General features: G+C 59.3%; 1 protein-coding gene across 2 annotated transcripts; it reads left to right on the top strand.

Moving 5' to 3' along the window:
• The first annotated feature begins 1,555 nt into the window (after nt 1–1,555).
• On the top strand, nt 1,556–9,284 carry BBC3 (BCL2 binding component 3). Of its 2 annotated transcripts, none has more exons than XM_026014021.2 (4): nt 1,556–1,819; nt 4,473–4,761; nt 6,153–6,343; nt 8,693–9,284. In XM_026014021.2, exons 2-4 carry the CDS (start codon nt 4,488–4,490, stop codon nt 8,807–8,809), a joined length of 582 nt encoding a protein of 193 aa, XP_025869806.2. In that variant the 5' UTR covers nt 1,556–1,819; nt 4,473–4,487; the 3' UTR covers nt 8,810–9,284. The 2 variants fall into 2 exon arrangements, with proteins under 2 accessions (XP_025869806.2, XP_072611678.1); XM_072755577.1 differs by lacking the exon at nt 1,556–1,819 and adding an exon at nt 3,943–4,058.
• The last annotated feature ends 2,451 nt before the right edge of the window (nt 9,285–11,735 follow it).

Genomic DNA, 11,735 nt, shown 5'->3' with positions numbered 1-11,735 from the left:
GATCCACAAAAGTGATTTCACAATGCACGGTTTGCTCGTGACCCACAGTTTGAAAACCATTGGGAGGAAGGGAGATGAATGAAGGAAGGGAATGAGGGAGGGAGGCTGAATGAGTCATTTATTTATTATGTAAGTAAGTAAGTTCTATACCCAATGTGGGGCTTGAACTCACGACTTGGAGATCAAGAGTTGCCCACTCTATGGACTGAGCCAGCCAGGCGCCCCCCAGCTCCCTAATATTTATAGTAGGGAGATTTCACAGGATATATGCTTCCTGCTTCCCTTGGGAAATAGAGGAATCTGGCCTCAGAGGGAAGCAAATCCGAGAACCCCGGAGAAGCCCACTTTTGCCCAGGTTTGGCATCCCTTCTGCAGTGCTGGGTGCTCAGAGATGACTTGCCCCGTGGTTTGCTTAGGGGTGTCACACAGAGGAAATGGAAGGTGCAGAGGAACACAAAGCTCCAGGGAGGGAAGGATACGGAATCCCCAAGTCCAAGCCAGGGGAAGAGTAACAAGGAGAAACTGAGAAAGGGAACTGAAAGCCAGGAGGCAGGGTGCAAATCAATGCAGGGGCTGCCCGGGCATGTCCCTGTCAGGTGCTCGGGGTTTCCTTCTGGCCCTGTGGGTCCCCCGTCAGATCTGTGCCAAGCGCGGCTAGATGTGCCTGCTCCAGAGTGTGTCCCCATCAGTGGGCCAGTTACCAGGAACCTGTTACAGGTGTGCCTTGCGACTGTTCTGGGGGTCAGTTTTTATTTATGTCTGATTTGATCTATGTCTGTGAGGGGCAGTTTCTGATAGTTCTGATGTGTCAGCTGTGAACTGGCGTGGGTGGGTTTGTGTGTGTCCCTGTAGAAGTGTCACCTCGATCAGGCTGTGCGTCCAGGTGTCCCTGTACAGGTGTGTGTGTGTGTGTGTGTGTGTGTGTGTGTGTGTCCACCTGCGCGGATCAGGAAGCGCGCCTTTCCTGAGAAGCTCTCTGCCTCTGACGCCTGCTCCGTGGCAATGTTTGTGAACACAGTTTGTGGGTGCCGGTGTTTTGCAACACAGCCCCGTTCACCATGTCGGTCGGGGTGTCCCCCCATGGCCTTCTCGGCGATCGGGTCTCCGTGTTTGTGCCTGGGCGTGTGAGTGTGTGCCCCAGTCAGCGTGAGGGTTTGCACATCCACGTCCGGGCCTCAGGTGTGCGTTTGTGCGCGTGTGGCCGTATGCCTGCCAGCACGTGACTCTGTGTCCCCCGGAGCGCGTGTCTGTGGGTCCCAGTCAGTGTGTCAGTGTGTCAGGCCGTCGGGGCGGCCCCGGTCCGCACAGCTCGGGGCTCCTCGCCGCCGGCCGGGCCCGCCCCGCCCCCGGCCGCAGGGAAACCCCCGCACGGAGGTAGGGGGGCGCGGCGCGCGCCTGCAAGTCCCAACTTGTCCGCGGCGGGCGGGCGGGGCCGTGGCGTCACGCGGGGGCGGGGCGTGGGACCCGCCGGGCGGGGGCGGGGCGGGGCGGGGCGGCCGCCGAGCGGGCCGGGGATCCGCCGGGCGGCCTGAGACGCGGCGCGAGCCACATGCGAGCGGGCGCCTGGCGGCGGCGGCGGCGGCGGCAGCAGCAGCGGCAGGATCGGCGGCGGCGGCCACGACGCGGACGCGCCTCCAGCCCGAGCGGGAGCAGCAGCGGCCACAGCAGCAGCAGCCGCCACTGCAGTTAGAGCGGCAGTAGCCGCCGCCGCCGCAGCAGCAACAGCCGCCGCAAGGAGCGGCGCTCGGCGGGCGCGCCCTCTTGAAGGAAGCCGCCCGCCCCCCATCACCGCCCCCTCCGGCGTGTTCATGCCCCCGGGGTGAGTGTGCGCACCCCGAATCCCCGTCGGCCGCGATGGGCCAGGCCGGGTGGGCTCCCTGGAGGAGGTGGCAGGAGTGCGCTGGGAGAGCCGCGGGGGCGCGCTGCTTCCCCACACCGCGCCTCGCTCCTCCCCACCCTGCGTCCCACGAACGACCCTGGGCTGGGGTAGCTGGGCGGGAGGCACTGAGGGTCCGGGAGCGCAGGTGCCTCAGCGGTCTGGCGGGTTTGTTTACAAACAATGGGGTGCGGGCTCGGCAGCGCCCCCTGGCGGCCAGTGCGGGCCCGGGGAAATGAGTCGACCCCGACTGCCCCGGCCCCCGCAGTCCGGGAGGGGCGCGGGTGGGGGGCGGCTGGTAGGGGCGGCCACACCCCAGGCGCGCGCCCGCTGGGGGCGGCGACAGGGGGCGGCTCGCGGGCCGTGGAGTCTGCAGCTCCTGCGGGCGGGGGCTGCGCCCCAGCAACAGCCGGTTATTGGCCTCTCGCTCGCCTGGCGGGCGGGGCGGGCGCACGTGGCGGCGGCGGGGTGGGGGGGTGCAGTGACAGCAGAGGGGGGAGCCTGGGCCCGCCGTGGGAGCGCGCGTGTGCGGGGTTGTGGATCTGCAGGTGTCTCGCTTGGGTGTGTGCGTGTGTCTGGCTCCGAGTTTGTGCTGGGGTCTGCAGGGAGTGGTGGTGTCAGTCCAGGGGAATGTTGGGGCTGTGGCCCGTGGGGGTGTGCGTTTGAGTCCCCGTGTGTATTCCTGAGGTTCTTCCTATGAATGCCGTGCCCAAGGGGTGGGTGCTGTTTATGTGTAGTGTACCTGTGTGTGTGTGTGTGTGCTGTGTTCTGGGTGAGAGTTACCTGTGTGTGCTGTTTGGGGGTGATTCTATGGGTCTGTGTTGCCTGCGTGTGCGCTCCAGTGGGTGGTTGGAGTGTTTGTGTGTTGCTTGAGTGGGCTGTGTTTGAGGGTTTATATGTGTGTGTCTTGCCCGTTGTGCTGTGTTTGTGTGTGCTTGTGTGTCTTGACTGTGTGTACTGTCTGTGACTGTGTACATCTCCAGGGCATGTGTCTCCGCTAAGCACTTGTGATGGTGTGGCTGCTGAAAGCAACGTCTGTTTTCCTTCCAGGTGTGTGTGTGAATTCTGTGTGGTGTGTGTGTGTGTGTGTGTGGTGTGGGGGTTGTCTCGGTCTGTGTTTGGCTTGTGTGTCTGGCATCCGTGTCTGGGAATTGAGGATCTCAGCTCTGTGGGGTCTGTGCAGTGTAGTCAGTGGGTGTTGCTGGCAGCCTCCTGGAGTATGGGGCTGTGTCTGAGCCTCTGTGTGTGTCTTGTGTGTGTGTGTGTTGGGTCTGAGGGGCTTGTCTCTGTGATCGGCTGGCTCATGTGTGTCATGTGGGCTGCGTGTGTGTAGTGTTTATGTCAGTCACGTGAGACCAGTGTTTTCTGTGGGTGCTTTAGGTGTGCGCGCCGCCAGGGCTGTGTGGGATTAGAGTTAGCTGTGGTGTGTGCGTGTGCGTGTGTGTGTCCGGGGCTGACAGTTGGTGATGGTGTTTCGAGGTTGGTGGAGGAGGGTGAGTTGATGTCTGCTCTTCTGCGTCTGTGTGTCGTTGCCGGCGTGTGTGGAGAGGCATCTGGGTCTGATGACATGTGTCTGTGTGTGCCTAATTTGCATGTGTCCTGGGGTCTGACAGATGGGGACCAGAGGGGCGTGTTTTGGTCGTGTCGGTCTTGTGTGTCCAGGGATGTCTGGGTGGTGTTGATATTTGTGTGGGTCCTGAGGTGTGCAGGTCTTACCTCTTGGGTATGTATGGGGGGAGGGGCATGTGTGTTGGAGAAGTGTGACAGTGCCTATTTAGTGTGCTTCTGTGTCTGTGATGGCTGCACTGTGTGTGTGTGTGTGTGTGTGTGTCCGTGGGCATATCAACAGTGGTCAGTTTGTAAGATTCTGACAGTTGGTATATGTGTGGGGATGGAGGGGGTTGTACCAGCCCGTCTGCATTGTGTGTACACTCTTCTGATGGTCTGTGTGTGTGTGCCCTGTGTTGGGTCCCAGTATCAGAGACTGGGACCATTTCTGTGCAAATGGGAGATGAGGTGGGAGGTCAGGCTGGCAAGTCCCAAGCGAGACCTTACATATGTGGCGCGTACCCTTCACACCCCTACCCTCCAGTTGTCCCTGCCATTCGGGTCCTGCATGAGTCCCTGTGTGTAGTCAGAAGTTAGCCCCACCGGCCCATGCCCTGTGTGACTCCCAGGCTGGGTGAGTTTGTGTTTGGAGGCTGTCACCCCTCATGCACCCACACACCTGACACACTCCTCCATCTGGGTCCTGTGTGAGCCCTTGGACTTGCTGTGAGAGCCACCCTCCTTGCCCCTGTCGTGCGCCCATCACCATGTGCCTGAGAGGCTGTCCTCAGCAGCCAGTGCCCTGCGTCTCACCCTCGGTGGGCGTGTGTCTTGTGGGCCCCGTCACACGGGCCCACAGTCCCCCATCTGGGCCCTGTGTGTGGTGGGAGCCTTCCATGGGTTTCCCTGCGCCTGGAATGTGCTGATTGCTGTGTGCAGGAGCTGGGGGGGTTGTCCTGTGTACCCCAGGTTGGGGGGGTTGTTGCGGGGCCCTGGTGTCCCCCCTGCACCTCCCTGCTGACTGCAGCCCTCTCCCCCTGTCCTGCAGGCCCCAGGGAGCGCCATGGCCCGAGCACGCCAGGAGGGCAGCTCCCCGGAGCCCGTAGAGGGCCTGGCCCGCGACGGTCCGCGCCCGTTTCCCCTCAGCCGCCTGGTGCCCTCGGCCGTGTCCTGCGGCCTCTGCGAGCCCGGCCTGCCCGCCGCCCCCGCTGCCCCTGCCCTGCTGCCCGCTGCCTACCTCTGCGCCCCCACCGCCCCGCCCGCCGTCACCGCCGCCCTGGGGGCCCCCCGCTGGCCTGGGGGTCCCCGCAGCCGGCCCCGAGGCCCGCGCCCCGACGGTGAGTGCCGCCCCACCCGCGCGCCCCGGGATGCTGGGAGCCGGGAAAGAGACCCTGAGCCACTGAAGAAGTGGGAGCGAGTGGGGGGAGGTGGCGAGCCGGCCGGGCCACAGGGAGGGTGTGGCCAGTGTGGTCTTTGTGTTGCAAGAAGCAGGAAGACGGAGTGGGAGGCTGGGGGCGGGGGGAGGCCGAGTGGGAAGTCCCTCCTGGAATCTGACTGCAGTCCGCGAGTTGCGGCCCACGGCCTTTTCCGGGCCTGGGGCAACAGCTGTTTCGCAGCCCCCCTCCCCTAGTCTGGGTCTCCTTAACCTCCCCGAGGACTGTGGTTGGAGAGTGTGGGCAGAGCGAGAGGACTGTCACTTCAGGACTTGGGGGGATGGGGGTGGCCTTTTGCCTTTCTCCGCATCTCTGGTCGGGCCGCCCTCTCCGCAGTCCGGGCGGAGGAAGGGGAGGGGGAGGGGCCATTGTGTGGGCAAAGTGGGGGTGGGGGAGGCGAGAGTGGGAAAGTGAGTCTTGGGGACGGAAGGGTTAAAGGTCCCCTGCCGGATGGGCTGTTAACCCTGTGGTGCCCTGCTAGCCCCATCCCAGCGAGCACGCTCGGGGCAGGGAAGATTGTCCTGCTTTGCCTCTCCACCCCAAGACCTCACCCCTGTCCCCGGAGCCCAGGGAGGTCAGGGGAGAACAAACTTCCCCGGCTGGGTTCCCAGGCGGCGGGGACAAGAGGGGCCGCGATTTCAGGACTGCAGTCACAGGTGTGGAAACTGAGGCCCCTCGCAGTGACTGGAGGGAGGAAGAGACTGCGGGGCAGCTCGGAAGGGGGTGGGGCAGGAAGGCATCTCCCGAATCCCAGCCCCCCAGGCCCGCGCTCGGAGGCAGCCAGTCTGGCCTCCTGGTCTCCGTGCCCCTGCCACATCCGGGGGTGTGGCTTCACTGTGGTTGGACACCAGAGGGCAGGAGACCTGAGGCTTGTGACTGGGTGTAGTCAGTCGCCGTATCCCTATGTGACCTTGGGCCGCTTCTTAGGGTGGGCCTCAGTTTCCCCATCCGTTAAATGGAGTCGGCAAAATTTGGCCCCGTTTTGGAATAGTTAGGTTGGAATAGTTAGGAAGGACCTCCAGACTCACACGGGTGGTGGGGTGGTAGTTGGCCAGACAGGTAACCCCCAGAGCGGCCTCCCCAGGACCTCTCCTTCCTTTCTGGTGCCTGGAGAGAAGCTGAGAAACCTGGCCTCAGGAGGGGAAAACGGAACCGCTAGAAATGAGGCGGGGAGCAGAAAGGAAATCGGGAGGCTGGACAAGGGAGAAGCGGGCCCTGGCTAATCGGTCCCACCGGGACGCCGCAGGGCCAGCAGGGGTGGCGGGTGCTGACCGCGCTCCCCCGGCTTTTCCCAGGTCCTCAGCCCTCACTGTCGCCGGCGGAACAGCACCTGGAATCGCCGGTGCCCAGCGCCCCGGGGGCCCTGGCGGGCGGTCCCACCCAAGCAGCCCCGGGAGTCCGGGGGGAGGAGGAGCAGTGGGCCCGGGAGATCGGGGCCCAGCTGCGGCGGATGGCGGACGACCTCAACGCGCTGTACGAGCGGCGGGTGAGTGTTGGGGGAGGGGTAGACGGCAGGTGGGACTTCCCGCCCGGGAGGGGGCTGCGGGCGGCCCCGCCAGATGTGCGGCAGCTGCTGCCCGGCGCGGCGGGGTCGCGCTGGGGACAGGCAGGTGGGAGGGGCGACGGGCCCGCGGACCTGCCGAAGGGCCCGCGCCGCGGCTGGCACGACCCGGGCAAGGGCCGGGACGGCCTCGAGCGCCGCGGCGCGTCCGTGGCCCGCGGCCGCGGGGACTGAGGGCGGCGCTCGGCGGCGCAGCTCATATATCCCGGGCTATTTATAGCCGGTGAGTCAGCAGCGGCGGCGCGGCCGCGCCCGCCCCTCCCACCCGCCGGCGCGCGCGGCCGGAGCGCGCCACACAGCTTCCCGGGCGGCCGGGGGCGGGCCCTGGAGCCCCGCCCCGCGGGAGGCCCCGCCCCCGAGCCCGCGCCGCGGCCTCTCGTTAAAGCGAGATCTTGGAAGCCTGTGGCGTACAGCAGAGAACAACAAATATCAGGGTGCCGACCGCCCAGCTCTGTCCAATCCGAACGCTGCACCCGCACTGCTTGCTTATTGAAAGAAAAACAAAACCCGGATGCGGTGAAGCCCCTCGTTCCCCTCCCTGACCCTCTTCTCCTCCTTTCCAAAGGAAACCTCTCAAGTTGGCTTGTCCCATGACTCCGCAGGTGTTGATTCTTTTACTACGTATTTATCAGGCCACAAACAATGCTTACGTTTGCGGGATGTTTTCGGCTTAATATACATGATATGGTGTGCTCCTCTCCAAACTTTCCCCCCCTGAATTAGGCTTGGAGATTGATCATGTGGGCAAGGAAGCTTTTAGTTCATACACTTTCACTGCTTTGTAGCATTCTGTGGGATCAACATACAGTATCCTTGTTCATTTTCTCATTGACGGATATTTAGGATTTTTTTTTTTAAAGCTTTTCTTTTTCAATTATTTTTTTATTTTTTTATTTGTTTATGATAGTCACACAGAGAGAGAGAGAGGCAGAGACACAGGCAGAGGGAGAAGCAGGCTCCATGCACCGGGAGCCCGACGTGGGATTCGATCCCGGGTCTCCAGGATCGCGCCCTGGGCCAAAGGCAGGCGCCAAACCGCTGCGCCACCCAGGGATCCCGATATTTAGGATTTTTTAAAATTTTTCAAATTTTTATTGGCTTGGGTTTTTTGTTTTTTGCTTTTTGGCCTCTTCCAAATGATGGATATCTCTGGTGCACTTGTGTGTACCTCCAGAGTAGAGACCTGGGTGCTCTGCCCTCCTCAGCTTTACTAGATGATTGCTAGCTTGCTCACACAGATAGATGGCTGTGCTAGGTGGCATCCCACCGCAGTGTGACACTGGCAGGCTTTTCAACTGATGCCATTATGAAGTGCCCCCTTTGCTACCTCCTGGCTGCAAGAGCTGGTGGGGAGTGATGAGGGAGCAGGGAGTGGTACAAGGCATCCCACACCCTGGCACCTACTAGGATCATCAGGAAGGTTTATCTGACCTTGTTCTCACCTGTAAGATGAATTTTCTCATCTGTAAGATGAATTTCTCCTCCTTTTGTGGGGCTGATACTAGGTGGGTCCTGCTTATTAGCATCTGGCCATGCACTCAGGATAGGGGGTGGGACAGTGCTAGCTTACCTTTAATTTTTACTCACGGGGAGTCTTTTCTTCTATGTAGCTTCCTTCATTTTCACTTTCCTAGCAATTTGGAATTGAGAGGGTCCTAGAGGCCACCCCAAGCCTTCATCCTGTCGCTGGAAAGAGGGCAGGGGTTAGCTTTGCCTGGATATACTTCTGTGCCTGCCTCAGCACAGAAGGTAAACTATTGTTCCCAGTTATTGTCCTTCCACAGATTGTTCTAGAATCACTGAGACTAGGGAATCTGACTAGACTGAGACAGGGAATCACATGGTCCCTTTTCTCCCCCTTCCCACTATTGAGGGCAGGCCAGGCCATGCTGCCATCCAGCCTCCTCCACCCTCAGGTCTGGCTGACTTTGGCTGGGTGACTTTCTCATCTGGAAACTGGAGCCTAGGGGAGCAGTTGCTTGATGCACGCACTGTACTGAGGGCGTTCCGTCTGCATCCTCTCCATCCTATTCTGTTCTAGATGAGGATGCTGTTTTCCCCTGAGATGACGACAGGGGCCCCTGGTGGTGGGAGTAGCTGGGATTTAGACCCAATTAATAATAGTACCTACCACTGAGGGTTGGTTGAGTGTAGCTAGCTCACTCTTAGGTCCTTAGGAGGACTGTGTCTTCCTCCTTGCTGCCCTTGGGCCTAACCACCAATGTGTCCCTGTCACAGCCCGCTCTAACTTCCTCTTCTCTCTCTCCCCCCTAGAGACAAGAGGAGCAGCAGCGACACCGCCCCTCACCCTGGAGGGTCCTGTACAATCTCATCATGGGACTCCTGCCCTTACCCAGGGGCCGTGGAGCCCCGGAGATGGAGCCCAATTAGGTGCCTGCACCCGCCCGGTGGACATCAGGGACTTGGGGGGCAGGACCCTCCCACCTCCTGATGCCCTGGCCAGCGCGGGGGACTTTTTCTGCACCATGTAGCATACTGGACTACCAGCCCTGCCTGTCCCAGGGGCAGACCAGGGCAGCCACTCCAGCCCCAGCCTAACCTGGGTGCACTGATGGAGATGTGGACTCCTGGGTCCCTGGCTGAGAAGCCAGGGGAGAGAGGGCTGACGGACTCAGCGTCTGAAGGCGGCGGTGACGGAGAGGGTGGGGACGGAGCCGCCCGCTTCTGCCGCCCACCACCATCTCAGGAAAGGCTGCTGGTGCTGGCTGCCCGTTCCAGCTGCAGGGGTGACACTGGGGTGGGGAGTCTCCATCCCAGTGCTCCTTCACTTTGGGCCTGGCCTCAGGCCCCTGGTGCTTCCCCCCCTCCTCCTGGGGAGGGGGCCCGTGAAGAGCAAATGAGCCAAACGTGACCACTAGCCTCCTGGAGCCAGAGAATGGGGTGGGTCTGATGGCTGCCCCAGCCCAGCGCCCAGCCATCTTCCCTGAGCCAGCCGGCGGGTGGTGGGCATGCCTGTCTCACCTTCATCTGGGGGTGGCCAGGAGGGGCCCAGACTGTGAATCCTGTGCTCTGCCCGTGACCACCCCCCGCCCCCATCAATCCCATTGCATAGGTTTAGAGAGAGCACGTGTGACCACTGGCATTCATTTGGGGGGTGGGATACTTGGCGGAAACCGCCCCAGCCTTAGTCCCCAGGGCGAAGCGCTGGGGGGAAAGACGGGGAGTCAGGGAGGGGGGGAATCGCAGAAGAGGGAGGAGTCTGGGAGCGGGGAGGGATGGCCCAGCCTGTAAAATACTGTATATGCGCTGCTGTAGATACCGGAATGAATTTTCTGTACATGTTTGGTTAATTTTTTTTGTACATGATTTTTGTATGTTTCCTTTTCAATAAAATCAGATTGGAACAGTGGATACTCTTTTCTGCTTTCTTTCCTCACATGGTCTGGTCCAAGCCTCTGTGACTCCTACCTGGGAGGAGGTGAGAGAGGCAGTCCACGGAGCACATCTGGCTGTTTAGTTGTACCCAAAGGGTGGCTAAGGAGAGTGGGTGCCACTATATGCACTCTGCCTTCGTGCATCCCTACTCAACTCTCAACCAAAAGCAAAGCCCCATGAGGGCCGGGTTTTAAGTAATCTCCACACCGTGTGGGGCTCCAACTCACAAGCCCAAGATTCTTAAGCTGAGTCATCCAAGAGCCCCAAGGGCAGAAGGCTTTTTCTCGGTGCTTTATCTTCACTGGATAAAGTGTGTCCTGGAAGCTCAATATTTACTGGACGAATGAACGGCCTATAACTTATTCAGAAGCACCGCCATGAGGAGTCCTGGGGAACAGGTCAGCAATGAGACTGATCTTGTGCCTGCCCTCATGGAGGCAGGTGATTATCTGGGAGAAGACCTCAAGCTAAGATCAAGGTGAAGCTTCACCTATGCAGCTGCCCTAAGGCCTAACACGCTGCCTGGCATAAGAAGCCTGTGATTAATTAATATAAGGGGAGCTCCTGGGGCAGCCCCCGTGGCACAGCGGTTTAGCACCACCTGCAGCCCAGGGTGTGATCCTGGAGACCCAGGATCGAGTCCCACATCAGGCTCCTTGCATGGAGCCTGCTTCTCCCTCTGCCTGTGTCTCTCTCTGTGTGTCTCTCATGAATAAATAAATAAAATCTTTAAAAAAAGGGGGGGGGGGAGCTCCTACCGTTATCCTCCTGAAAACAAGGCAACCGGCCAAATGCTTTCCTTATGCCCTCTCCTACATGACTGGCACAGACACAGGTTCAGATCCCAGGTCTGTCCCTTCTGGTAGTCCTCACTGGTAGTGGGGAAATGGCCCTTCTAAAAGATCAGGGTAAGGTAAATGGGAACAATCACTTTGGAAAGGAATTTGGCAAAAGCTTGTCAAGCAAAGGATGCAATTGTCTATACCCACAATTGCCTTCCTGGGTGTCCTCCCTTAGAAGTGCATGTGCACAAATGTCCAAGTCTGCTTTAGGCATGCAACAGAATAACAGCACGTAGCTGGAATGAACTAGAACTCTATGAACAAGCAACAAATAATGGTGAGCAAAAATAAAAAAAAAGCAGGTGGCAAAATGATGGTGGGTACCTGGGTGTTTGTTCTATTATTCTCCATATTTTCCGTCATGCTTAAATGCTTGTGCAGAGCCCAAGGCCCCTGGCGGGATGGGTTGGGGGGTGGGGGTTCACACCCAGCTCTCTGGCAGCCTGGCTCCCCTGCAGAGGATGCTTCGTACTGCCACAACCAACTGCTTTCCCTTGTCAGTAACAGTTAGTGGAACTATTGACATGGCTGAATGAGGCCTATCAATTTTATTGTTTTCTCTTTGTGTTCTGGTTCCCTCTTTCCTGTCTTCTCGTGGATTATTTGAATACTTCCTCCGAGATTTCGCTCTCAGCAGTTCAGCTTTTAGTAGTACCTACCTCTCCTCGGTCTATTTGGGGTCCGTATTGTACCACTTCACTTACATTGTAGAATCAGCCACCGCATAGGCCACAGGTCCTTCAGACCCCTCCCACCATTTGGCGCCATCATGGTGACCCGGCTTACATCTCCACACATCACAAACCCCACAAGGTAGTGGCATAACTTTTGCTTTCAAAATCATATAGATTGCAAAGAAATTTAAGAGGCTAGAGAGTCCTTAGCAATCTTTCACCACCGGGTTACCATTTCTAGAAAGTGCTCTTCGATGCAGCCTGAAGTTCCAAGTTTCTCCTGGGATAACATCCCCCAAGGTTGAAGAACTTCCATTAGCATTTTGTATAGTGTATTTCTGCCAGTGACAAGATCCCTTAGGCTTCTTATATCCGAAAATACTTGTTTTCACTGGTTATAGAATT

Source organism: Vulpes vulpes, chromosome 1 (genome assembly GCF_048418805.1).
Source record: "Vulpes vulpes isolate BD-2025 chromosome 1, VulVul3, whole genome shotgun sequence".
NCBI lineage: Eukaryota > Metazoa > Chordata > Mammalia > Carnivora > Canidae > Vulpes > Vulpes vulpes.
This window is presented reverse-complemented; position numbering and strand designations above follow the sequence as displayed.